Source organism: Anabrus simplex, chromosome 1 (assembly GCF_040414725.1).
Source record: "Anabrus simplex isolate iqAnaSimp1 chromosome 1, ASM4041472v1, whole genome shotgun sequence".
Classification (NCBI taxonomy): domain Eukaryota; kingdom Metazoa; phylum Arthropoda; class Insecta; order Orthoptera; family Tettigoniidae; genus Anabrus; species Anabrus simplex.
Window position 1 is genome coordinate 1,634,947,691 of NC_090265.1, and position 27,232 is coordinate 1,634,974,922.

General features: G+C 38.3%; 1 protein-coding gene across 1 annotated transcript in view; it reads left to right on the forward strand.

Moving 5' to 3' along the window:
* Positions 1 to 26,909, forward strand: part of ATP6AP2 (ATPase H(+)-transporting accessory protein 2) — an 89,414-nt gene extending 62,505 nt beyond the window's left edge. The window contains exons 6-8 of the mRNA XM_067138329.2: positions 19,178 to 19,267; positions 19,567 to 19,675; positions 26,138 to 26,909. Coding sequence (XP_066994430.1) covers positions 19,178 to 19,267; positions 19,567 to 19,675; positions 26,138 to 26,217 — 279 coding nt within the window. The 3' untranslated portion in view covers positions 26,218 to 26,909. The remainder of the gene's footprint in view (positions 1 to 19,177; positions 19,268 to 19,566; positions 19,676 to 26,137) is intronic.
* The last annotated feature ends 323 nt before the right edge of the window (positions 26,910 to 27,232 follow it).

The window sequence follows — 27,232 nt, forward strand, 5'->3', positions numbered from 1 at the left end:
CACTCCACATCATACAGTACTGTAAGTATTATTTAAAATAGATTTACAAATAAAATATTCTACAACAACTTTCCACATCACAGAGATTCTACGCAGGCATAGATGGTGCCTGGGAAGGCTTAGAGTGGTCCAGAGGGGTTACTGTGGCATCGTACCTTTGATTCGGGTGCTCTTGTGAAAAGGATGGAGTACAGAAGGTTAGGTTAGGACTACCGTTAGCCTGCAACGTTGCGGGCGCAGACAATCTCATCTGTGAAAGGTTCTCGCTAATCTGAGAGACCATTGAGGCACTAACCACTTGTGTAGGGGTTATGCAACTTAAAAGCACTTGATACCAGTGGTGTTAAGACAGGGGGATGGTTTTGCACCATTGCATCAGAACCGGGTTGTGTAACAATAGAGGGGAGACACTGAGCCACGACAGAATTACCATTTACCACAGGAAAATTAGTAGAGGTACCGACATGCAAAGAAGATACATTATATGAATCACTTACAGGTGTCCTAGCTCTAGACAACGAAGCAGAAGATCCCAGGCGAGCATTACTCACATCAGACTTCTGAATAACACTAGCACTAGATGTCAGAGTACACACTTGAGCAGCTACAGATGCAGACCCAGAGTCAGCACTTTCACACATTTCAGATGGGGTGGACACATGAACCTCTAACCACGGCAAAAGACTCGCGCAACTCGTCCGTAGTTAACTCGGGAATGGTTATCGGTAAATCAAGGGACTGTTTCAATAGGCTAGTGTCATCTCTGACATTGCCTGTATAATTAATTTTGCAGATTTTTAGTTCGTAAATGAGTTCTGACTTTCTCAAATGGAAAGTGTTAGAAACAGTACGAGCCATCCTAAGGGGTAGAAACTAAATTTCAAGGCGATTTACAACTTCCAAACTTTACCCTGTTTTAGGTTAGATACGATCACCGTTCACTTTTTTTCTTCCGCAACCACGCTCTGCTACCAATATGTAACCGGTACTTCAGCGGCTACACGATACACAGTTAAAGGGGAGGAAAATAAATCAAATTACACGGTACTTGAAACCCTGGACATGCAATAAACATCAGCTGAACTGCGCCGAAGTGTACAGAGACAAGTATTAGGTTGGGCAACTTGATGGCTATACACAAGGAACGTAGGATGGGGACTGGGAACCTACCAAAGGTCATGGAAGTGTGAAGTTTGCGGGTTTCCATAAAAATCAATGGTGATGTCTCGTTTTCACAATATTATTCTCAAATGAACATTTACAAGGTGAGTTTCGAACCAAATGCATCTATCCACACAATCCAGATACACAATTTACGAATACAAGTTTAGACGTTGTTTGACAAGATATTTGCTATTGTGCCAATAGGTTAACTAAATATATGTTACAATAATCCAAGCTCTACAATACAATCTTGAAAGTAAGAGGAAACACAAGATACAAATACAACCTATAAATGGGAGTTAACGTGCTTTCTAAGACATCAGAGAAACCTAAATGAATTAGGGGGAAACCAGAAAAATTTAAACTTGGCGCAGAGGCCAGTTCAACTTACTCCCGCACCTAAAACACTTCTGATACAGGGCAGCAGAAAAACTAGTGTGCATCAAGTGACACAGAGTTACTAGAGGCAATCCCCAAGGGAAATAAATTAAACTAGCAAAATACGAAAAGGGGATTGCCTTGAAAGTAAACGGGCAAGCCCAGCTGAAAAGCTAAGGCATCTGAAGTAATTGGGTGATGAGTCGGGGGAGGGGGGTTAGGGCAAACTCCTATATGAAAATGCAAGCGAACATTAAATATAATTTAAGGTGGAACAGAAATCAAGAGTGTGTACGCGAGGTGGCCCATCCTGGGAGCGAGGAGTCGCCGACTGTTGTATACAAGAACAGGTATACAGGAACACAACTATATTTTATTGCTTCAAATAGTCTTAATAACATATATACATACATTCAAATAAAACTTTCCTCGAAGCAGTATGAAAATTATAAACAGTTAACGTTGCTTGTAGACTGAAGTTCAAAAAGAATGTACACTTTATATACATATATACATGAACCTATCTTGATGCGAAAGTCCATTGAAAAGCTGGAGTTCTTGATAGTTGAAAACTATCTGCTCTATACCGTCACATGTGTAATCAGTAGCGAAAGCTTGCACTAATAGAATATTAGTTGTTTCTGTAACTTGTCAGGAACTGACATTGAAATGCATGATTAGTAGAATACTAATTGATGTGTTTGAGTCTAGGTGGGACTGAGGGAATACTGTCATCGGGCTCGACGTGGCTGCGGGAAAAGGGAGCGGAGGCAGTAACCCGAGGTGAAACCTCAAACACTCAGAATCAGTCCACCTATTCGAGACACCTTTTTAAGAGGGATAGTCTCCGCATTCGACATTCGGCGTAATCTGGTGCTGGGCACTGGCAAGTCCTCGCCTGTGGCTGGAAGGCAGCGCCTTTATATAGCTGGCTGATGTAACAGGCAAGCGCAGTGCAGACGTCTCGTAGAGTCGAGAACAATCCAGGCTGTTGCGTGCGCGGAGCAGGCGGCGCAGAGCGAGGAGCGCGAAGGACACACGACACCGACGACGTCAAAACTTTGGACAGATGAGAGAATGACAGACCACGAAATCCTGCCTCGCTCACTTTAAACAGGAAGTCTGGCCTTGGAACGATTACGGAGTAGCCAATCAGAACACACGAGTTTGCCTATCGCCACCCAGATTCACCAATCACAACTCTTTATCCGGTCGCGATGTTTATACAATCGTCTCGAACATATACAAATCGCGAACCTTCCATTTTCCAGATTTAGTAAGGACATATTTCTAGAATCCACAACTGACAAAGGCCAACACACCCTGTTCTAAAAGTCCGCGTCACAACCTTTCTGGACTGTTCCAGCTATTACAGATCAATCATTTACACTCTAGTAGTTACAAAGTGGATAAAGTGAATAAAAATAAAACATACTACCTAAATATTTTACACATACAGGTTAGGTAGCTAAATGGAATATGAATAAAATATTTTACCTCATCACTCCATATCATACAGTATTATTTTAAAAAGATTTACAAATAAAATATTCTACAAAATGGATCAGAGAAGTAAGAGAGGATGTGAAGGAAATAGGCCTTACAACAGAAGACACCACAAACAAGATAAAATTGAATACAAGAATACAAACCTCCACTTTACCCTTACATGAAACAAACCAACGACACTCATATTTTCAACAGAGGAAAGGGCACGAAGATCGGAGCGTCTGAAGGAGTACCGGGAGGACCGCTAAGCCCAAACAGTCCCTTCAAAGAGAACTGAACGATGGACTGACTATAGTGATCCTATGCGGTCATAAAGGAAGAAGAAGAAAAAAGGCGATTACAGTATTGTAAAGGTGGAATTAGTCATCATCCATTTATCCAGCTGTAGCCGGATAGGGGCAAATTTGGTTCCTCTTCACTTTCTTCGGTCTTTCCACCACTCCTCCTCCAACAGTGTGTCCCAGTCCAGGTTTCTTTCTATAATACTGCATTGGATTGTGTTCTTCCATCTCGACCATGGTCATCCATGGCCTCTCCTTCCTTGAATTTTAATTTCCATCACCTTTTTTGGCATTCTGTCGTCACTCATTTGCTTTATGTGCCCAAACCATCTTAGTCGGTTCTTCTCTATTCTGTCATTCATTTTTTCCACTGCAGTTTCTTCTTGGATTTTCTCATTCCTTACTTTGTCTCTTCTACTCTTCTGTATCATACTCCTCAAGCACTTCATTTCAGCTGCCTGTATTCGACTGTCATCCTTTGTCATTGTCCAAGTTTCTGCTCTGTAAGTTGTTATGGGTACGTAATACATCGTGTACATAGTTTCCTTTGCTTCCATTGGCACATCTTTGTCCCATAACATGTTTCTTACACTATGATAGAAACAGCTTCCAGCTTGAATCCTCTTACTGCCGGGCTGAGTGACTCAGACGGTTAAGGCTCTGGCCTTCTAACCCCAACTTGGCAGGTTCGATACTGGCTCAGTCCGGTGGTATTTGAAGGTGCTCACATACGACAGCCCCGTATCGGTAGATTTACTGGCATGTAAAAGAACTCCTGCAGGACTAAATTCCGGCACCTCGGCGTCTCCGAAGACCTCAAAAAGTAGTTAGTGGGACGTAAAACAAATAACATTATTATTAATATTATTATTATTATTATTATTATTATTATTATTATTATTATTATTATTATTATTGAATCCTGTTATTTATCTCAGCATCCAGTTGAGCATTCTCCATTAATTCACTCCCCCAGGTATTTGAACGTTTCCACTACTTCAAGGGGCTTGTCTGCAAGTCTGATCTGACCTTTCCCTGGTTTTCTCCCTCCAGTCATAACAAGAGTTTTACTCTTTTCTACACTTATTTTCAGTCCACATTCTTCGCATCTTCCCATTCACCACGTCCAACTGTTCTTGAACCTTAATGTCCTCGTCTCCCCAAATCACAATATCAGCAAATAACATGATGTTCATTTCTCTTCCTCCATATGTTTCTTTTGCTGTTCTCATGATGTCATCCATTGCTGTTGTAAACAGGATTGGCGATAGAACACTTCCCTGTCTCAGCCCACTAGTCATTTTGAACCAACTTGTCCTGCCAACTTGTGTTTGCACGCAACTACAACATTCCTTGTACATTGCCATGATCATTTTTATTAATCCCTGTCCAATTCCTTTTTGCACCAGACTGTCCCAAACTTTAGTCCTGGGGACACTTTTCAATGTCAATGAATGTCATCACCATATCATTCCTATACTCCCATTGCTTTTCCATTAGTTGTCTCATAATGAAAATGGGCTCTGTTATTGACCGTCCACTTCTGAAACCGAACTGATTTTCCTGTATCTGTTTTTCAACCCACAACCTTATCCTACTTTCCAATATCCTCTCCATTATCTGAGAAACATGAGATATCAGAGTAATTCCCCTGTAGTTCAATACTCTTTTATCACCTTTCTTGAAAATTGGGATGATTATTCCTTTTTGCCAATCTTCAAGGAGCCCCTTATTCTCCCAGACAATCCTGAGAACTCGAAATGTCCACTGCAGGCCAAAACTCCGGCTGCCTTTATCATCTCCACTAAAATTTCATCTATTCCAGCAGTTTTTCCATTCATCTTACTGCCATTTCAATTTCATTCATTGTAATTTCTTTATCCATTTCTTCGTCAACTAATTGCCTTTCCTGGTCGTCCATTGAATGACTGTCATTGTTTCTCATGTTCAGCAACTTCTGAAAATACTCTCTCATTCTAGTTCTTATTTCTTCTGGCTTTGTTAATATTATGCTGCCTTCATCCTTCACGAATCTGGTGTTTACTTGATCTCTCTTTTTGTTTCTTAAAATACCATACAGTAATTACTTGCTGCCCTGCATATCATCTCTCAATTTCTGTGTTAATGAGGCCCAGCTTTTTCTCTTTTCTTCCTCCACTACTTTCTTGGCCTCCACATATTTTCTTCTTTCTTCAGTCTTAGATGTTTTCCATGCTTTCCATGCCATTTTCTTCTCCTTCACTTTAATCTTTACCCTATCATTTCACCAGTGTGTCTCTTTGTCTTTCACATTTCCTGTCGTTCTACCACATACCTTTTCTGCACATCCAACCAGTGCTTCCATAAATCTTTTTCATTCATCTTCAACATTCTCCATCTTCGTCCTGGGTACTAAGGGTATTATTTCTCTTTGAAATTCTTCTTGTATGCTTTTCTCCTTCAGGTTCCATACTTGAATTCTTTTCTCTCTTCTTAATGGGGTTTTTTCAATCTTTCCCACTTTCAATTTTCCTATCACAACTCTATGATCTCCACCAAAGGCTTCTTCAGGCATGGCTATAACATCTAAAAGGTTCTTCCGGTGTTCTTTTTCTATGATTATATAATCAATCATGGTCTTTGTTCGTCTGTCTCCCCAACCATACCTTGTAATCTTCTGACTGTTGTTCTTCCTAAACTGGGTGTTTGCAACAATCATTTGGTTCCTCATGCAAAAATCTACCAACAACTTGCCTTCTGGATTTACCTTTCCATATCCAAAGAGCCCTACAACATTGATCTGCCCTTGTTTTTCCATTCCAACTTGTGCATTTAGATCTCCCATCAGTAGCACTTCCTTATCTTCTGTCTCTCCACTTCCTCTAAAAAGTCCTCTAGATGTTCATCTATGCAAACCGTTTGTGGGGCATACAGCTGAAATAGATCTTTCATGCCATTTTCAAACTGGAGTCTCATCATCATCATCATCATCATCATCATCATCATCATCATCATCATCATCCTATCGCTGACACATTTTGTATATTCCACATATTCTCAGATTTCTTTTCTAAGTAAGATGGCAACTCCATTTTTTGCCTCAGGTAATACAGCCTGTGATCCTTCTTTCAGAGGAATCCCTCCCGTACCCCTCTTCTCGGTCTCACACAGTCCAAGTATGGTTATATCTTTTTCTTTCATGAAGTCAACCAGTTCTTCAGTCTTTCCCATCAGTGTCAGGACACTTACTGTTGCAATCTTTATGTACTTTGGTGCTGGTTGCCCACTTCTCACAGTTCCCCCAGCACCCGAAGAGCTGCGTGTCGCTTGTAGCATGGGACGCCCTAACCTTTTCTGAGGTTTCTGAGGCTTTATTCATATAGGCTATTATTACAATGGGCTCGCCACACACAAAGGCATTTTATACCTATTGCCAGGTTCAAAATTAAGCCACCCCTAACATGGAGACAGACTCCTTTTGTAGCCGTTACTCTTGAGTTCAGACGCTACACAGGTTTGACCCTCCCACCATCTTCACTGTACTGAAGTCCACCTTCTCCGCTGTAGATGCTGTTGAGGTCTTCACTCGTAACGCTGAGCTGGGACCCATACCAGATGTTACACACCAGGTCACTGTGCTCTGGGACTCCCTGGGTAGGGCTGCCTCCAAAAAGTTGATATTTTTTGACAATATGGGCTCAAATATGAAATTTATCACGTGCAGTGTTGATGCCAACCAGGCAGGCAGAGCTAACAAATATTTAAAATTTAAGACCAAAATTGCAAAAAAACTGTCTCAAAGAGGGACTCATCCCTATTTTTTTGAAATTTGTTCAAAACAAGAATGTTTTGTCGTACTGGCATAGAAAGACACAAGAGAAATCCAACATTCTATGGATCAGGAACTAAATTAAATTTCTTAAAAAAAAAGCGTTACTTAACACTCGGTTTAGCATAGTGTATAAGGAACATGTTAATGCGTTGAAATACGTCAAATTATTACATGTGATAAATGTCATTTTTTATCCGTATTGATGATATTTGATTGGAATAATAAGAATAAGTTTATTAATTTGACCACCTAATCAATACAGTAAGTCTTGTCTTTGTTGATTTACATTGACATGTTAACTAAAATGGTACATGTTTCACCTTGTATATAGGCATCATCAGCCATTGCCTTAACCTTGAAATAAAATCAGGCACCTGATTTACATATAAATAAAATAAAACTCATTTTTAAAAAGCCTTGGAGAGACTTGAACTAAAATTAACATATGGTAAAAAACTTGTACAATATGGTTTTAAAGATATTGCAATGAGTGAGGAGTTTACAATTGGTGAAAGTATTTGCAATATTGACATTAGAAGGCTACTATTATAATTAAAATGAACAAAGCAACAGTCTGTTATAAACAAGTGATAAGATTGCTATAAAATTATGTTGGCTGACCAGCGGTTACAATTAGACAATGACGAAAATGACGATCAAAATCGTATTTATTAAAAAAATAATGTTGAATAAAATAATGTTGTATGGATGGTCAAGTGACCTGTAATTATTTGTTTATACGAGATAAAAGTTGAAAGTCGATGGCATATGGTGAAGTTGTGGTTCACTTTGATGAAAAAATACCCTATGTCCTCTAGTAATTTAAAGAAAGAATTACAATTCATTAAAGAAATAGCCAAATTCAACGGATTTAATACAGATATAATTGATAAAATCATCAACAAAACCAGATTAAAACTAGCTACAAATTTAACTCCATTGAAACCCGTCAAACCAAAATACGCTAAATTCACGTTCACTAACCATAGTATTTATTCAATAACCAATTCATTAATGAAGCACGATGTAAATATAGCCTATACAACAAAAAACACTAATCGTAATTTATTCTTTAATCATAACTCTATTAACATCACAGACAATAGTTACTCTGGATCAGGGATATACAGATTAAAATGCTCTACATGTAATTTTTCTTATGTTGGCCAAACTGGCCGCAGCTTCTCCACCAGATACGCCGAGCATTATAATGCACAAAGACACAATAAATTTTCCGCAATGGCCAACCACATGAGGGACACTGGACATAAATTCACTACAATAGAACAAGACCTCCATATCCTCACAAGAGTCAAAAAAAGTAAACTTATGACAGAATACGAAAATTTATTCATTTTCCTCGACCAACATTTTAACAAAGATAAGAACTTAAACAACATTCTTGATTTAAAAAAAGCCCCTTGTACGAACAGATTTTATTTCTATTACAAGAATTAATTTCCCTCACCAATATATTCTTAAAAATTTTCAACCTCAAATTAATAAGCACTCCCACCTTCTGTACAACTAATACACTCCCCTCCCTTCCCCTCACCACCAGTACCTATAATTCATATGCAACCAATAGACCCATAGCCACACCCACTCTAATATTGCTCCCTCCAACGGCATCTCACCGTTACAATACACGCAGCAATGCACTTTCCTCCTCTTTCTCTCCCACCAATAGTAGCTCCTCTCCAAGTACTACAAACAAGCCCATAGTCATGCCTTCGCAAACAGATCCCCCTCCAACATAAACCTACAGCTATAACACTCGTTGTAAGAAGTCGTCAATAACTATAAGCTCGTAACGTAACAAGTTACCCTCACCATCGTCAAATGGTAAGTGTACACTATTTCCACTTATAGTGCTATTAAAACAATGTGCGTGTTCTGACAGTTCGCAGCACGTGGCGCCGAACAAAGGAGTGGGAGCGCTGTGTTGCCACATGATACGGCATGAGTTACTACATCACAGTCAACAGCTCTCGTTCTGCGCTAGGCTCTGCGGAAAATAATATCCATTAACGGCGATCATGAAAGAGTTAGAAAAACGTTAAATATCGTTGCTATTATTCCAAGATGGCTCAGCAGTAATTTTATCAGCTCAAATATCGTAAGACAAACTCCTCATTCGCCTTCCTCATAGGCTTTAATGAGTTGGGTTTTGCCCGGTGTTGATAACCTGTCATGTGATGGTCCAATTACATCCACTCCCTCTCTTTCCCCTTCACCTTCTTCCCAAGGCTCCTTTTCTTTCTTTTCTTTTTCTTTCCCTATTCTAATTACTGTAGCTTGAGAAATTTTAAGGCTGCTGCTGTTCTTTCTACAACTTTGTTAACGTCTATCAGTGGGCCTCCATTTTTCCCTTCAGCCTCAAAATATTCCCGTAAGGCACATACCATATCGCGAACTTGACCACGTATAACGAAGCCATGCCTCTCCATTATGCTTGCCTTTTTTCTAGGTGAATGAATTCTAGGTCGCCCTCGGTGTTTAGCGGCACTATGAACGGGTTGCAACATTTTGAATTCAGTAAATGAGACGGTGTTAAAATTACACTATACTACACAATACTATAATTTACACTACACTAGAATGCCAGCCTCGATAACGATACACTTATTAACACGAACACAATAGCACTATAATATTTAGTTGATTTAAAAAACACACTATACAGATAATGATATCTCTCAAAGTAGACATTGTTAGCCTAGCCACATGTGTTAGGGTATACTATATTGGCAACGTGGAACTCGGACCGACCGCCTCACAAAGCTTTCTGACAGCGGGGGTAGGAAAAGGGAGAGTGCATGCCGAGCTGGGATTGGCTGAAACGGGAGGCGTGTACCGGTTGCCATAGTAACTGCCACCTCCTACTACCACGCTGAGAGCTGTCAGAACACGCACATTGTTTTAATAGCACTATAAACATTGTATTATGATTTTTTCACACAATTAACACCACGCTTCTGGTTTCCTTTTACAGATTCAACTGTCACACTGCCTTTTTGACTAAAATGTCAATAAACCCATATTCTTAACAACATTTTAGCTTTGCATCAAATTGAGATGGTCCATAGAGGTCCAATTTAAACATCGTTCATCAACCTTCAACTACAACTTCGTATTTTTTCATCAAAGTGAGCCACAACTTCACCATATGCCATTGACTTTCAACTTTTATCTCATATAAACAAATAATTACAGGTCACTTGACCATCCTTCAACATTATTTTATTCAACATTATTTTTTGAATAAATACGATTTTGATTGTCATTTTCATCATTGTCTAATTGTAACCGCTGGTCGGCCAACATAATTTTATAGCAATCTTATCACTTGTTTATAACAGACTGTTGCTTTGTTCATTTTAATTATAATAGTAGCCTTCTAATGTCAATATTGCAAATACTTTCACCAATTGTAAACTCCTCACTCATTGCAATATCTTTAAAACCAACATTGTACAAGGCTTTTACCATATGTTAATTTTAGTTCAAGTCTCTCCAAGGCTTTTTAAAAATGAGTTTTATTTTATTTATATGTAAATCAGGTGTCTGATTTTATTTTAAGGTTAAGGCAATGGCTGATGATGCCTAAATACAAGGCGAAACATGTACCATTTTAGTTAACATATCAATGTAAATCAACAAAGACAAGACTTATTGTATTGATTAGGTGGTCAAATTAATAAATTAACTTATTGTTATTATTCCAATACGTCAAATTCTCGGCAGTGGGTTTTCATATGGTTGATACCAATCATACATTCACAGACTTAAAACAAAACCTTCAAATTCTCCAATTAAGTAAGAAAGGGAATCTATTGAATATTTTTGAAAAGATTTTTATAACTATTGATCAAAAATTGAACCAGATTTATAATCTGAAAGAAATATCGGAAGAAATTAATGTACTTTTCAAGGAGATAAGCATTAAATTCTTTACACGAAGGCATGTAAGTAATGCATTACCTCGCACCTCTCCCCTTACATCAAACTCCCCACAACCTCCCCTCCAAGTCAGTCCTCAACGGCCTTCGAGGACTGCACTCAGCTTCAGTACTTGATGCGAGGTGGACAGCACAGGGCGGGTAAGGTGTTGAGCGACCAGATGGGCACACAGTTTCAATTCACATTGAATTTTTCATTAGTTCATTGATTTTTTTTTTTAGGCCCATATTGTCAGCAACACAACCAAATTCAACTTGTGACGTTCAACATAAGTTCACCTTTTTTCAACATCACAAGAAGCTATTTTAACGTGGCATTAATATTGCACTATTTTATGTACACATTCAAGAACATGTACAATATGTTCAGAATGTCAGCATAATTATATGGTTTAATTCACATAGCCACTCATGTTGTATTATATTTGTGCAATTCCACGCATGTAAGGACATTTTAACCTGAGCTATAACTGGACTTCATGGTTTACATCATGTTCATGTTGTGCTATTTTAAGATTCAAGATTGACAAGACGCTAATACGCCGCGTCACAAGATTCATAGACTTTTTATTCACTAATTTTAATGTGTCATTACCATGTTTCCAATGATTTTATGTGTGACTGAATATGTGCCATAAGAGGACGAAACATTTATCACCAATATAATTTAATCTAGTCTTATTAATCCCTTAACTGGGTTTGATGCCTAAAGGCATCAGCAGCTGTTGCACGAGTATTGGGTTTGACGCCGTTAGGCGTTCTTGTAATTCTAAATGTGTTCTTACGTTGGGTTAGCCGCCTGTAGGCGTCTGGCTATTTTTAATCACTTCTGCCATCTACTATCGTAATTTAAAACTAATTCCTTTCATATTAGGTGTTATTATTGCTGTCCTATTCATTTTTATCCGGTCTCACGCCAGTCAGGTAGTTCACGCCTAGGCGGCAGTCCAACAGCTGTCTCGTTGCCTCATGCGGTCTGCGCCAAATTCTTCGTAAAGAATTTATTTGTGTATATGTATATTGAAATTACTAAATTTGCAAGTAGTAGTAGTAGTAGTTGTTGTTGTTGTTGTTACGATGCGGTTGTTCTGCAAACTCCATTGTCCATGTTCTGATAACTTTTTGTAAATTGGTCTGTGTATGGTGGTAAACTGTTCGTGTGACGTGAAACTAGGTTAGGGAAGACGTTGAATTATATCGGTGACGATGAAGTAGTGGAACATTTATTACAAGATACTGACACTGACAGTGAGGAAATAATAAGTTCAAGCCTACACTGAGTATAGAGTACAACAAAGGAATGGAAGTAGTCGATTTGTCTGACCAGTACGTCGCCAGTTGCTCTCTGGCACGGAGGAGACTAAAGAAGTACTATATGAAAATGTTCCGGCACTTATTGGACATTGCTGTTTTCATTTCATTTGTTCTCTTCCAAAAGAAAGGTGAGACTGATTCTCAACTGAGTTTTCATCTCAGTCTGGTATCAAAACTGACAGAGAAGTATTGTGATTCGACAGTGAAACCAAACCGTCCAGGTAGAACTTCTGGAGATCCAGTTCAATGACTAACTGCATGTCACTTCATATCTGAGAACCCGCTGACCGGAAGTAGGAATCACTCTAGAAAACGTTGTGTTGTGTGCCTGTCAAACCAGAGGCGATAGAAAACTGTCTACTGCTGTGATGAATGTGACGTCGCACTTTGTGCTTGCCCGTGCTTCTGTATTTACCACACTGTGTGCAATTTCTGAATGACCTATGAACCAGAAAGTATGTATAACCTATTGTTGCATATCTGAAAACTTGAAAAATGTCATCATAATAACGAAAGGAACACTTTTTATATTCACTTTTGAATGAACACACTGTGTATATATGTATATATTTACGGGTTTACAAGAAAAATGGTAATAATATAATGCTATTGAATTTGTACTATATCACTAATAATTTAAATAAATCAAGTAAAATATATTTTATTTTTCTGTTGAGTATTTACATCTGCTGCACGCTACTGTACCCATTCCGAAGGTGCACGTTGCGCTGAATAATTACCCACTGGCTGGTTGACGTTATGAAACTATTCCCCAGTTAAGGGGTTAATAAAAACGATTACAGTATTGTAAAGATGGAATTATAAATTAAAATTTTCACAAGCTAATAAATGCTCACATACATATATAAACACACACAATTCTAACCAGCTATGAATGGTCACCCTTACTAATTGCTGTCTATTAAAATATCTCTCTTCTGTACAGACACCAGGGAGTCCTGGCCAGTTGGAATTACCTGGGGACAGCTATAATCCTTACTTTCACTTTACCAAGTCCAGTCAACTCATATAGCAGCTGTGTGTAGACTGCTGGAATTGAACACAGTGCCACTGGCTATGCAACACACACGACTGTTAGTTGGTTCGACTTAACAGATAGTCCAGTACTTCACACAGTCACATGCAGCGAACAACTAAACAACTCAACAGTAATCAACAGCAGGACGATGCTCGCAACAACGAACATTAACACAGGTCCATTTATCCTCGCTGGCTCACGGCGATCCTCAGTCCGCAGAATTACACGAACACACAGTAGTCTTCTGTTCTGTCGTCTCCAGTTCACGTCCTCACTGGTCTCTCCGATACCACAACAACAGTTCCTCGTTCAGACCTCGGTGGGACACTGGTGACAGCTAACACCTCTGTTCCCCTCAGCCCAGCTACTGAACCCCAACACGCTGAGTCTCACATGGAGTCCAACACTGACTGTTTGCAGCTAGCCTCCCTCTTTATAGCTTGCGTGATTTGAGCTACATATAAATTATATGTAATCTCAGTTCAGTACGGACCAACAACATGAAATTCATAACCCTTGATGATTTGAGCTAGAAATTTCACGATGTCACTGAGGCAGAACATTCCCGTTGAATCTCCAAGAAACTCACAGGTAAGCCGGTCGACGAGAACAATACGCGGAAAAGTCGGCCCCACCCCACAAGCCGGCCGGGAGCTTCCAGGTCGTCTGAGTCAACAGCCCCTGCCTGGAAGTATCGAAAGGGACTACCACGAGGCTGGCACGAATAAATATTTTTAAGGCTATATACTAGATATTAAAGTTTACAAGTTGATAAGTAATAGCATCATTACCAGCACTTCATCATGTATTCTTCTCCTTATCCGAATCCTCCAGTCCATAAATTATTTTCTCCTATTTTTTCTCTCTGTCAGTTTCTTAAATTCAGGCTTCATTGCCCTACTTCTAAATCCAGAAGTTTATTCTTAATTTCATTTAATTCCGACTTATTTTGAAACAAGCTCCTTGATGTCACTCAGTTCTGTTCTTAAGCAAGTCTTCGTCATTGAATTCCTTTTTCTGATACTTTAATACAATATTTTTCCAAATTCAAGACAACATTTTTTTCCTCAGAATTTCATATGTAAAATCAAGGGTCATCTTGCATTCGTGACGTAACTGTAATGAACACCATCGCTGGCAGCTATCACGGCAACCATGCTGCTTCCCTTCACACACACACACACACACACACACACACACACACACACACACACACACACACCATATACACTCGCAAAACTCGACCTGCATAGTGCCTCTGTGTAACATCACTGGTTGTCGGAAAATAGTGAAGATAGAATGACATTCTACTAGCCTGTACAAAAATATTTCTCAAATTCGCAGAATGGCTTTAAAACATTAGTCGTACGCTCTTAAGCTAATTTCAAGGTCAACCATAATGTACTTCCGAGCCCCAGCTGCACAGGAATAGCAAGGATACAACCCTTAGAATTCTTAGAAAGGGCACAGTTACTCAGTGATAGTCAATGTGTCTACTATACCTGACGCTTAGTAATGTAAGCGCTTTATAGACAGCAGAAATATTTTTGCAATGGATCATTGTATTGTGAAGATGTGGAACAGGTATTCCCGGCAAATTTTCAATGGATTCTCGTTGATATTATGATGCCAATTTTAAGTTAATGGTTTTTAAACATGTGGAAATGAAGAATAATTGTGCAGCTGCAGGAAAATATAGCATACTAAAGCCAATGCTCAGCGTTAGCGTGAAGCCAATGATACCTTAAAAAATGCATACTGTACAAAAAAAGGCATTCAGTGGCCCGCAACAAGGGCTCTATGCAGAATTTGAAGATGAAATTGTGAAGTATGTGCGAAAATAACGCAAGGGTGGAATGGCCATATCATGGCACACACAACTCGTTGACTTCCAACGTACGCATCTTTATTAGACCACAGCCACACTACTTCGCTGGCCACTGAAGCTGGCGAAAGATGGCAAGCGAGACGTGCATGTAATGGCAGACGGTTGTACCTGACGCTTAATAAGAGTTTTATAGACATCAGCAATATTTTCGTGATGGATCGTCGTATTGTAGAGATACATGAAACAAGTATTGCTGGAAAATTTTCAATAAGTTCTCTTCGATATTATGATGCTAATTTTAAATTAATTATTAAAAAACATGTGGAAATAAAGAATTATTGTGTAGCCGCAAGAAAATATAGCATAACTAAAGCAATGTTCGGCATTGGTGTAAAGACAAAAAGGTAGTCTAAAAATGTGTACTGTACAAGAAAGGCATTCAGTGGTCTGCAACAAGGATGCTTTAAAGAAATCAAACATGAAATTATGACGTATATGTGCAAAAAACGCAAGGTCAGAATGGCCATAACACGAGATGCAATACGAATTTGAGCTTGCAAATAGGAATTCCCTGAACTTTCAAAGGCACTGTCAGATACCTCTAATGAAAATGATTAGGGGAAGTAGGTAAGATTTGCATGATACTTGTGTGTGTTTATTTTCCAAATTAAATTTGAAATTTGTTATAAATAAAATTATGATCTCTTTGAGCTTCTCAGTGTCTTCCCAGGACAGTCCAGAGCCTGGGTTTAATTCAGTACTGCTGGGCTGAGTGTCTCAGATGGTTGAAGCGCTGGCCTTCTGGCCCCAACTTGGCAGGTTCGATCCTGGCTCAGTCCAGTGGTATTTGAAGGTGCTCAGATACGTCAGCCTCGTGTCTGTAGATTTATTGGCACGTAAAAGAACTCCTGTGGGACTAAATTCCGGCACCTCAGTGTCTCTGAAAACTGTAAAAGTAGTTACTGGCACATAAAGCAAATAACATTAAATGATTATTAATTCAGTACCACCGCTCACTAATAGCACCATCACCAACACTGACTTTAGTACCACCTGTGTTATATGATAGAGACTGTTGGCCTGTTGTAGTTCACTTTCGTCCTATACCACCATCTTATAGCACATCAGTATTGCTCAATTAACACTCCCATTCTTACTATATGCACTTGTACTCTCAGAACATGCTCAGCACTTCAGTTCCTTTCACCTTGCTGGTTGGATTGCAACTGACATTTTTAGTAGCACATTAAAGGTCTTTATAGTAAAATTGTGGCAATTTGTCTTGAGATATGGCACTTTCCTGAATTGCTGTTTATTATTGATAGTGAGCATAAACTGCTGTATCTATTTGATTATAAGCCATCACCGATTGTAAGCCGACTCCTGTGAAATAAAAAACTAAAATTAAAAAAGAAATTTAATGAAGCAGACAAAGCATAAGGAATACATTTTCTGCCATTTAATTGTTTAGTCAGTCATTGCCATCAGATGATTCAGATTCATCATCACATTTCTTTGTCACTGTCTTTGTACAAAGCATAGTCTTCTGTGCTGTCAGGCACATTTGAAATCAAACACTTTTAAAACACATGATGGATTTTTCATGTAATGTTTCAAGACAATGCTAGAATTTCAAAAGCTTCAGTTAGTAGAATTAGCAGAGTTTCTGCAACTATAGCATCCATGAGGAGGTTCAGTAGTATTTCCTTCAGTACAAGAACGTCAACAGATTACCCATGACTGCTATGAAATATGCAGTTATGCTGGTGTTTCAGTTGCAGTCGGTAGTACACTCGCAAAAATCCACTTACAAGATATTAAAATTATTCCGTATTGACGGTTTTCACTTTACAAAGGAGAAAATATGAGAGTATCCTCCTAATTCAATACATCATATATTTCATCATTAGACGGAGTAAACAAATTCAAACATGTTTTGGCTCGTTCGAGCCATCTTCAGTGAAAAATGAGTGGGGGAGGGGAGTTGAAATAATTTTTCATAATACAAGTTAAAAAAATGCCAAAAAACATAATGAAGGAACAAATGAAAAAACAAACAAAAGAGAGCCTAGATGGAAACAAACTTAGCACAAATATACAATATTTACATCAATATGTGGAGCAAAAAACAACTCACTGCGACAAAATTCAGTGAAATAGGTGTAAATACAAAAATAATAATTGAAACTAAAAACTGTGTTAACCTAAGAAACAAAGAAATGAAAAACAAATGATACAGATGGAAATGAACCATAGGTACACATGGTGAGGTTGCGGACCTCATAGTTTACAAAATGTTGGTTTTGTAACAATAACAAAACAGGTTGAAATCACTATCGAAATTTCAGGCAGAAAATCATTCTGTAGAAACCCATCACATCAAATTGTTTAGGAGGGGAGCGGGAGCGAAAATTTTTTGAGAAACCAAGCCTGATATAACGTGCAGGCGAAAAGCCTGTGACAAGGAAAAACACCGATGAAATTTAGAGCTTTAGAAATAGCAGCATTCTCAATATCTTCTCAATTTAGCGGTCCCTTTCTTGATTATCGTTTCATAATGTTGGCTGGTTGGTATTGCCTTATTATAAAGGGTCGGAAGGGCCGCGACATAAAATTGAGAAGCTGTGTTAGATAGATGACAGATGCATGGTAAACTGTAAGTGACCTAGTAGAAACCGTCAATGAAGTTCCAATCTGTAATGGAAAAATATGAGGTTGTGTGAGAAACGTGGGCTGATAAGTAAAAAGTGTGGAATAGGTGTCTAGAAAGCTTAAACTTACGGTGTTTAGCAGGTGGTTGTCCTCTCGAATGGCCTGGCCTTCTCAAAGTAACAGTCTCATTCGTGTGATCAAGTCTATTGTTGGTTCAGCTGTGTTTGCGAGGATGGAAGGATTGGAGGGGGGAGTGGTGGTGAGTTGGAGAGATGGAGATGGGATTTGTTTGTGTTATGGAAGTTCTGACAAATATATAGAATGAATGTTTCAAGTAGAATGTTCTTTTTCCTCGTTGACTTCATTTAAATTGTGAGAGGGGTTCATAAACTGATCTAAATCGATGTGGATGCTCTCGAGAACATTGAGCAAGGTGCCTTTTTGCTCATAATGCAAGATCTTAAGATCTTTATCTATTGAAGTGTATTTTTGGCTGGATGCTTTATGATGTTCACTCATAGCTGAAAAACTATTATATTTGAAAGCGTTGCGATGTTTGGCGTATCTTATGACAAAATCTGCCAAATCTCACGGGGTAGTTCCGGCCAGGTTGTGTAAATAACAGTATAATATTTAATGATTCCCATATCTGAGCAGTGTTTGAAGCAGGGGCAAATTTCAAAGGGATCCTGACTGGTGTGAAGAGGACAGTAGAGATCTGTACAAGACGGTTTCCTATTCTTAATGAGGGTTTGTAATTCCAAAGTTGAGCCAACCTGTTTATACTGATTTCACATGCCATGTTTTACAGCTGTTTCCAAACAAAATCGCATCGGAGTGTGCTCAAAAACCTCTTGGTTCTGCCACAGCCTTCTAGATTTGCATTGTTTGTAACTCTTGTGATAGTTAACCTGTTATATAGCTAACATTTTTCAGGAAAAGTCTGTGTACATGATGTCAAAAACTTACATCAGGTTCTGGCATTATTTTTCTCAACTTTTTCCTATTGTGTTGATAAAAGGTGTCTACAGGCCATGTTAATGATACATTGACATTTGTTTGAACCAAGGGGGAAAAAAAAAGAGGTCGGGTTACAATGGAGTAAGTATGGTAGATGTTGAATGGAAGAAAGTTTGTATTTTGGAGCACCTGAATTCAAATGTGCATAGAATATTATTACATGCTCTGTATATAATATTTAATTATGGTCTTTACATACTCTTTATTGATTTCTTGTAGGTTCTTCTGTCAGTTGTCACCACTGATGTCAGTCACACACGTCAAGCTCGTAGTCTGATGGCATCTGATGATGATGCTCCTTCATTGAAAGTGAGTATTACTAGTCATTAGATATTGAAGTATTTTGTGTATTCTTTCAAAAATCTGGCTTGTTGGTGGAATGGTCACTGTCATGGCTTTTGGTTCAAAGGGTCTCAGATTTGATTCCTGGCCAGGTCGGGGTTAATTCTTCTGCCTCAGAGCATATGCCCACATAGGGTTGGAATCAGGAAGGGTACCTAGCTTTAAAGCAGGGCCAAGTCCACATGTGTGACTCAGTTTGCTCCATTTACTCCAACAAGGTGTGGGAAAAACAGCAAATGATGATGATATATTATTATGTGTTTCAGCCTGAAGATTTGAACCTGTCTAAGGATTATGGTCCAGATTATCCTGTGATCTTCAATATCTTGCTGTGGTTTATGGTTGCCTTCACTTTCTCCATTCTGGCTGTTTCAAGTAAGATTCTCAAATTTCCAGTATGTTTGGACGTATTGGTACAGTTGAACCTGACTTATACATATATCAAGGGGAAGAGAAAAAACTACATGTAACTCAGAATTACTTAGAAATCAGACGTATTCATTACATCACATATTTACTGAAAAATCAATGGAATAGACCTACATGTGTAAATACTTGTAAATAATAAATACATTAAGACAGAAAATATTATTTTGAACTTGGTTCAGCCTTAAAGAAATCAGATAGCTTGGCTTATTTCACTTTTCTTGCATTAAGAGTATAAACCACCTTTTGCAAACTTAGTAATGAATGCAAAGCATTTTCACTACAACTTTTCACACTGATGTAACGCCTACACACATCGATTGCACTTAACACTTCACACAGTTAAGGTGTTTCAAGATTCAGGTCGTTATCTCCATCACCGTCACTATTGCTTGTAGCTGGTCCATTACCACCGCGTTGTTGGCATACATCAGCAATAATAATCTCTTCATCTGGTAGTTCTCCACATACAGCCAGATTATCATCAAAATGCACAAAAGTTTTGAATTCTACACCTTCCGGTAGCGTTAGCTCATTACCAGACAAAACTTCGTCCCCATAATCATCATTAGAGTCAGCCTCTTCTAGTAAGACACCAGCTTTGCGAATACAGTTGCTGACTGTGGAGGATGACACCTGCTTCGAAGCAGCTGAAATAAAGTCCATGGCTTGTAGCAAATTAATGGAGAGAGGTTCATTTCCTGCATCACGCAGTGTTATTAAATGTTAAACCAACATTTTTCTATAATGCACTTTGAAATTTGCAATGATAACCAGATCAAGCGGTTGTAGAATAGTGGTACAGTTAGGAGGGAAAAATTCCACTTGGACATTCTACAGAACGATTTGAGATGTGTGTGCTGCACATCGATCCATAAGAAGAAGGATCTTCTTCCGTTTCTTTTTCATTTTAATGTCCAGTTTTTTCAACCACTGTTTCATCAGAAGCATAGTCATCCAAGAATTTCTGTTGGATTTATATTCCGTAGGTTTTGTTTTTGCACCCCTAAAACACGTCGGATTCTTCAATTTTCCTATCACAAGTGGAGGAAGTTTGTCAGATCCATCTACATTGGTGGCGAGAAGTACAGTTACACAAATTTTACTTTTCTTCCCTCCATGGCATGAGTCACCTTTTTCAGCTAATGTTTTATTGGGAAGGACATTGAAGAATAGGCCAGTCTCATCACAGTTGTAGATGTTTGGAGGCTGATAATCACTTAAGATACTGTAGTTTCTTTTGTTTCCGCACCGAAACTGCCCACTTTGCTTGTAATGTATCTTAATGTTTGGCGGCATTGTGAAGGTAAAAAACGACAAAGGTAGAGGAGGAGCGAGATAAAGAGCAAAGGGGACTCATTCGCTTGGCCTTTGTTAAGCCGCCAGTAAGTACGGGTCAACAATGTCACTCGGCGAAACTCTTTGTCTTCTGTTTCAGCACCGAAACCCGACCGCTTTACTTCCGCCTACGTCGAGAAAACTTCATAAATACAGTAGTTTCTTTTAAAAAAAGCACATGCTCATTACAATTATGCAAAACACAGTTATATTTCACTGACATTTAATACTATAACAGCAAATTACGTATAAATAAGGTTTATTTAACACGCTTTTAAATTACATTCTGCCGGGACCTCAAGGAAATTACGTTCGAATATTAATTACGCAGAACAGAGTTATGTATAAAGCAGGTTCAACTGTATTTATTATTTCTGATATATGCAGTGCAGTGTTCTCCCCAGGACCTTTTTATAGGGCACACCGCCTTGCTGTTTTTTACAGACCACCTAGCTAACATAACCTAGATATGCACTAGTTACATAATATTATTAAATACTTAGTCATTGGGTGTTCCAAATTAAAACATACATACTGTAAAACTGTTTATTTAAATGATGAATCTTCATTGTTATCAGCATAATTGCATCTGTTACATCGGAGTTTAAATGTTTAGCTTGACTATCACATAGTGTATTGTGTGAGCAGTGTTTGGAATTGCATCCGAGCACTCGATTCAGCATGACGTAACAAACCAGTATGGCACTCCATGGCAACCAAGTGGTAAGCCCAAATGCTACATTATTTTGAAAGAGCAGTTGAATACTAGAAGTTCAAAATGCTCTGATATGTCTTGTTTGTCATAATAACACTAAAATAGTTCATTTTTCAGTTAATGTTATCTGTCTGATATCATTGTTAAATCCCTCTATGGATCAGTGATAGTGTTGGCCTTTGGATCCCAAGATAGTGGGTGCAAACTCTGCAGAGGTGGTCAGATTTTTTTAAGAGCGGAGCAAATTCCATTCGACATTCCCTATCGTATGTCGGCATGTGAAAGATCTCTTGTGACACATTTGGTGTTTACCTAACAAAATTCATTAAAACTCAGCCATACGCACCCAAGAGAGATTCGGTTTACTCTGCCGTCTAGTAGGCCTAGAGTAAAACGGAACGTCAAAATTGATGAGCCAGATGGGGTCAAATTAAAATGCTGCACATGCGAGGCCATACAATTATTATTATTATTATTATTATTATTATTATTATTATTATTATTATTATTATTATTATTATTATTATTATTATTATTATTGCCGTGAGGGAAATAAATTGAAATTTTATCATATTCATTTTTTTTTTTTAAATATCAATAAACAGAAGGACAACCAGTGAATATCATGCTAGGAAACCATCCACTAGAAAGTGTGGAAAGTTTTACCTTTCTCGGCAGTGTAATATCTCGAGATACACTAGCCACAAAGGAGGTGGCAAATAGAGTGCAGAAGAACTCTCACTTTTACCAGCAAGTATGAACACTCTTCTGTGATCCCAAACTACTAACAAAATCAAAGCTGGTGATGTTCAATCAGTACTTCATACCAATCTTAACCTATCTTAACCTATCATATTGAAACCTGCACCCCCACTAAGAAAGACTTATCAAGGTTGCAGGCATCTGAGATGAAGTTCCTTAGGTCCACAATTCAAAAAACCAAACTGGACAAGTTAAGGAACGATGTGGTTAGGAAGGCAGCTGGGATTGAGACGACATTGTTAGATCGGGTCAGCATGTCTAGACTGAGGTAGTTTGGGCATGTAATGAGGATGGAGCCAACAAGGACAGCATATGTTAACTTGGAGAGACATGTGGCAAGGAAACAGACAGTGGGAAGACCAAGAACCCACTGGATGGACATCGTAAAGATCAACATTGCAGATCGGGGAAGGACACTGGAGGACGTCATTAACAACAGAACTTATCTCAATAAGACAGAATGGAAGAGGCTTGTCAACAGTACCCAGGAAACTGGAACTGTAAAATGATGATGATGGTGATGATGATGATGATGATCTTATATCATCAATTTTTACATAAGTATTCCCCGCCCAGGTACTCATTCCTCCCACCCGTCTGATTAACATTTCTGGGGAGAACACTGCAGTGGGTACCCAAAGCACGTGTTTGATTTTATGACATTTGTATCTGATGTTAAGCTGTTATGAACAGGCTATAAACATGGAATGTTTAACAGTCTCAAAATGCAAGCCTGTATAGTATCTTTTCACAAAATTGATTTTTTTTGCAGAAATGAAGCTAACATAATAAAGTACCATACTTCTTAATTAAAAATAAGGACAGTTTCCGAATACATTTCACTAGGTTCACTTTGCTTGGAATATAATTAATTGGAAGGTTCTCTTTCATAGCTAAATTTGAAAATCTCATTTGGACAACATTAATTTCATTGTTAGTGGAACATCAGTAGCTGATAAAACTACAAAATTTCATAAAATAAAATAAAAAATTGAATTCTTTTATGTGCTGTGGGTAGAAATGTATGAGAAGTAGTGGTGGAGTTGTCATTCATGTCCAAAAGTTTTGCTTTACTAAACTGAATTTTAGTGTTTAAATTGATCATGCAGTCTTATCTGTTAATTTAATATAAAAAATGTGAAGTTTAAATTTTTGGAGTTCATAAGCCTAGAGAAGGAAATGCAAACTTGTGAAAACATTTTTGTGAATCGATAACACATAATGCTGCTTCCCTCAGAGACACTTCAGTGTTAATAATGTTCTTATTCTTTCATTGAATAATTCCTCCACCCTAACTCTTATGGCGACGATGGGATAGGAAAGGTCTAGGATTTGGAAGGAAGCGGCCATGGCCTTAATTAAGGTACAGCCCCAACATTCGCCTGGCGTGAAAATGGGAAATCAGGGATAACCACCTTCAGGGCTGCTGACAGTGGGGTTCAAACCCACAATCTCCCGGATTCAAGCTCACAGCTGTGCGACTCTGTGCGGCCGACTCGCCCGGTAAATTACTGTTTCAACACATGTTAATGAAGGTCAGAACATTAATCTAACTGCCATCTATGAAAGACTGAAGGAACTACGATCTAGAACACAGTTCTAAACTAGAAATTTTTTGTGAGTTCTTATCCGCTTTAAGGCGTATATGGGAGATTACACTAGCGAAATGTTATCCGCCTTGAGGCACCTGTGGGAGTGAATGTATTAACTGTATGCTACTCATCCTCCTCCTCATCCAGGGGTCAGGGCATTTATGGCACTTCTTCACCTTCCTCTCACCTTCGACCATTCCTCTTCCGTCATTTTGTCCCAGTCATGTTTCTTCTTCTTGCATTCTTTATCAAATCGATCCACCTTTTTCTAGATCTCTCTCTCTCTCTCTCTCTCTCTCTCTCTCTCTCATCTCCATCATCTGTTTTGGTATTTTGCCCTCCTCCATCCTCTTTACATATCCAAACCGTCTTAGTTTGCTCCTATCAGTTCTCTCATTTAGGTTTTCCATTCAGACTTCTCACTTCTTCATTTTTCAGTCTGACTTTCCTTGTCTTTTCTATCATACTTCTTAGGTATTGCATTTGGCTGGCTCGAATTCTACTCTCCTCCCTGCTTGTCATTGTCCAGGTCTCAGCTGCAGAGGTCAATATGGGTTGCATAATACATTTTGTACATTATCTCTTTACACTTCCTTGGTACTTCCTTATTCCAGACAAGATTTTTTTACTCTGGTAGAATGCATTGCCCTGTTGCACCCTCTTGCCATTCTCCATGCCCAGCCTTGTATTGTGCATTAATTCACTCGCTAGGTATTTGAAACTGTCAACATTTTCAAGCCTTAGACCACCAATTTTCACAATATGTATCCCTTGCCTTTCTCTTCTTGATATCAACCATGGCCTTGCTTTCTCTGTGCTGATTTTAATACCATACTTTTCAATTTTCTTGTTCAGTGCATCAAGTTGTTTTTGTACTACTTTGCTGTTTGTTCCGCAGACCACAGTATCATCTGCAGATAGTAATAACTTCATTTCCCTATTCCCATTTGAAGATTTTTGTTATAGTACATTTCTTATATGGATACAAAGGTCGATCAGATGTAAACAGGATTTTTGTTCCTGAACATCAACTGTTGGTAGGACTGGCCCCACGCTTCTGCTATGTTTAGGCAGGATTTTTAGGAATGGGGAGAGTGTGTTGTTAGATATTTCCTGCCGTTTTGTCAGTAACGCTCACGATGTCGGAGCAACAGGTGCACTCCTCCACTGTGCAACGCATAATTATAAAACTTCTTGCTTGTGAAGGAGTAACAGCGGCGGAAATTTGGCAGAGATTGACTGCACAGTTCGGTGATCAAACATTGTCAAGGACGCGTGTGTTTGGCTGGCACAAAATGTTCAAGGAAGGGCGAGAACGTGTGGAAAATCAGCAACACGATCGCTGTGCTCGGACCAGCTTTACAGTCAAAAACCTTTGTGCGGTTAAAGACATCATTGACGACGATCAACGGGCGACAGTATCAGAAATCACAGAACTAGTCGGAATCAGTTACGGGAGTTGTCAATCATCACAGTGCAAAAATGCGCGGCCCTATATTGCAGGTCTGTCGCCAAGCTACAAGAAATGCACTGGAATACACTTGATCATGCTCCTTACAGCCCAGACTTATCACAGTGCGATTTCCATTTGTTCAGACCGCTTAAAGAAGCTCTAGGAGGCAACAATTTGAAGATGTCAAGAATGTGGAAAACTTTGTGCGTAACTGGCCAGTGACACGACCCTGTTCTTTTTACGATGAGGACATTAAAAAGCTGCCCATACGCTGAGACAAATGCATTTCCAAAGCAGGAAACTATGTGGAAAAATAAATTGTAATTGCCTTGTGTTTTTCTATAAATGAATTTAAATAAAAAATAAAATCCCATTTATATTTGATTCCCCCTCATAAATATAGTCCTTTTTGTTTAACTAGCAAGATACCATAGTAGATATATATTCAGAATGGAAAAGACTTAGCTCTGTTTGAGACTCACTTGTGATCTTTCCTTTGCATACACTGTGTTATGAAAACAGTTTTCGTATAATATGCTTTATTGTTTCAGTTGGAATTGCCAGCATGGATCCTGGTCGTGATTCAATCATCTATCGTATGACCAGCAATCGTATGAAGAAAGATAACTAAAGAGAATGAACTCTTCTCATCAGTGTGAATAGTGTCTGTGACTACATTCCAAACTCTGTGCATATTATTTATGTTGTACATTTTATTTTGTAATAATGATGGTATTAAGTTACTTAAGACTTTTGGTACCATTTAACACATCTGGTGTTTGTGTGTTAGCGAATGAGTGATATAGTATTGCCTCTTTGTATATTCATTCTTTATTAACTGTGTAAAATTTAATACATGTAAATAGTGTATAGTAGTATTAGTGGTTGAGGGGTGGATACTAATATGATATAATGTCCTTTATTACTTCATGAGATACTGAATTGTTTACTGGTAATTATGTTTGTTAGTACTGTGATTTTATTTTATCGTTACAAGACCTTTGAAAATTATTTATGAAGATCATAAAGCTAAGTGTTTCTAAGAAACTAGTTTAATTAGCTAGTCAAATAAGGAATATTCACAAATTACATCTCAGCTGTTCACTTTAACTAGGTGGAAATGTGGATCTGCCTTGTTTAAAATTCATTTCACTGAGAAAATTCATTTTTAAGATCTCAGTTTTAATTCCCATGAGCATACGTAATAAAATACAAGTCCACATTGAAAGTCTTTATGATTATTGTGAATATTTCCTTGAATTTACATTTTCTTTTGTTATTTTCAAATTCTCTGAAGAATTAAAGTTAAAAAAAAACGTAGAATATGTTTAGTTTGTTTCAGTTCTGAGGCAGATTGAATAAACCTGTAAGCCTAAAAAAGGTGAACACTAGACATCTTTCAATAATTTCAAAACTACAAAAATCATCAAAAGTATTACTTGGAAAGAGGAAAGTCCAAAGTGTCTACCCAAATAGCTTAGAAGGTTCTATAGTACAGTAGGGAGCGACATGCATATACACCATTTTGTGTTGAAATCAGAGCTCAGTGCTTCCAGTAAAATTAGTATAATGCAGGACTGCAATATAATAGCATGTACAATGAGGTGGTGTTTGTTTTATCTATGTGAGATCTATATTTGTTTTAT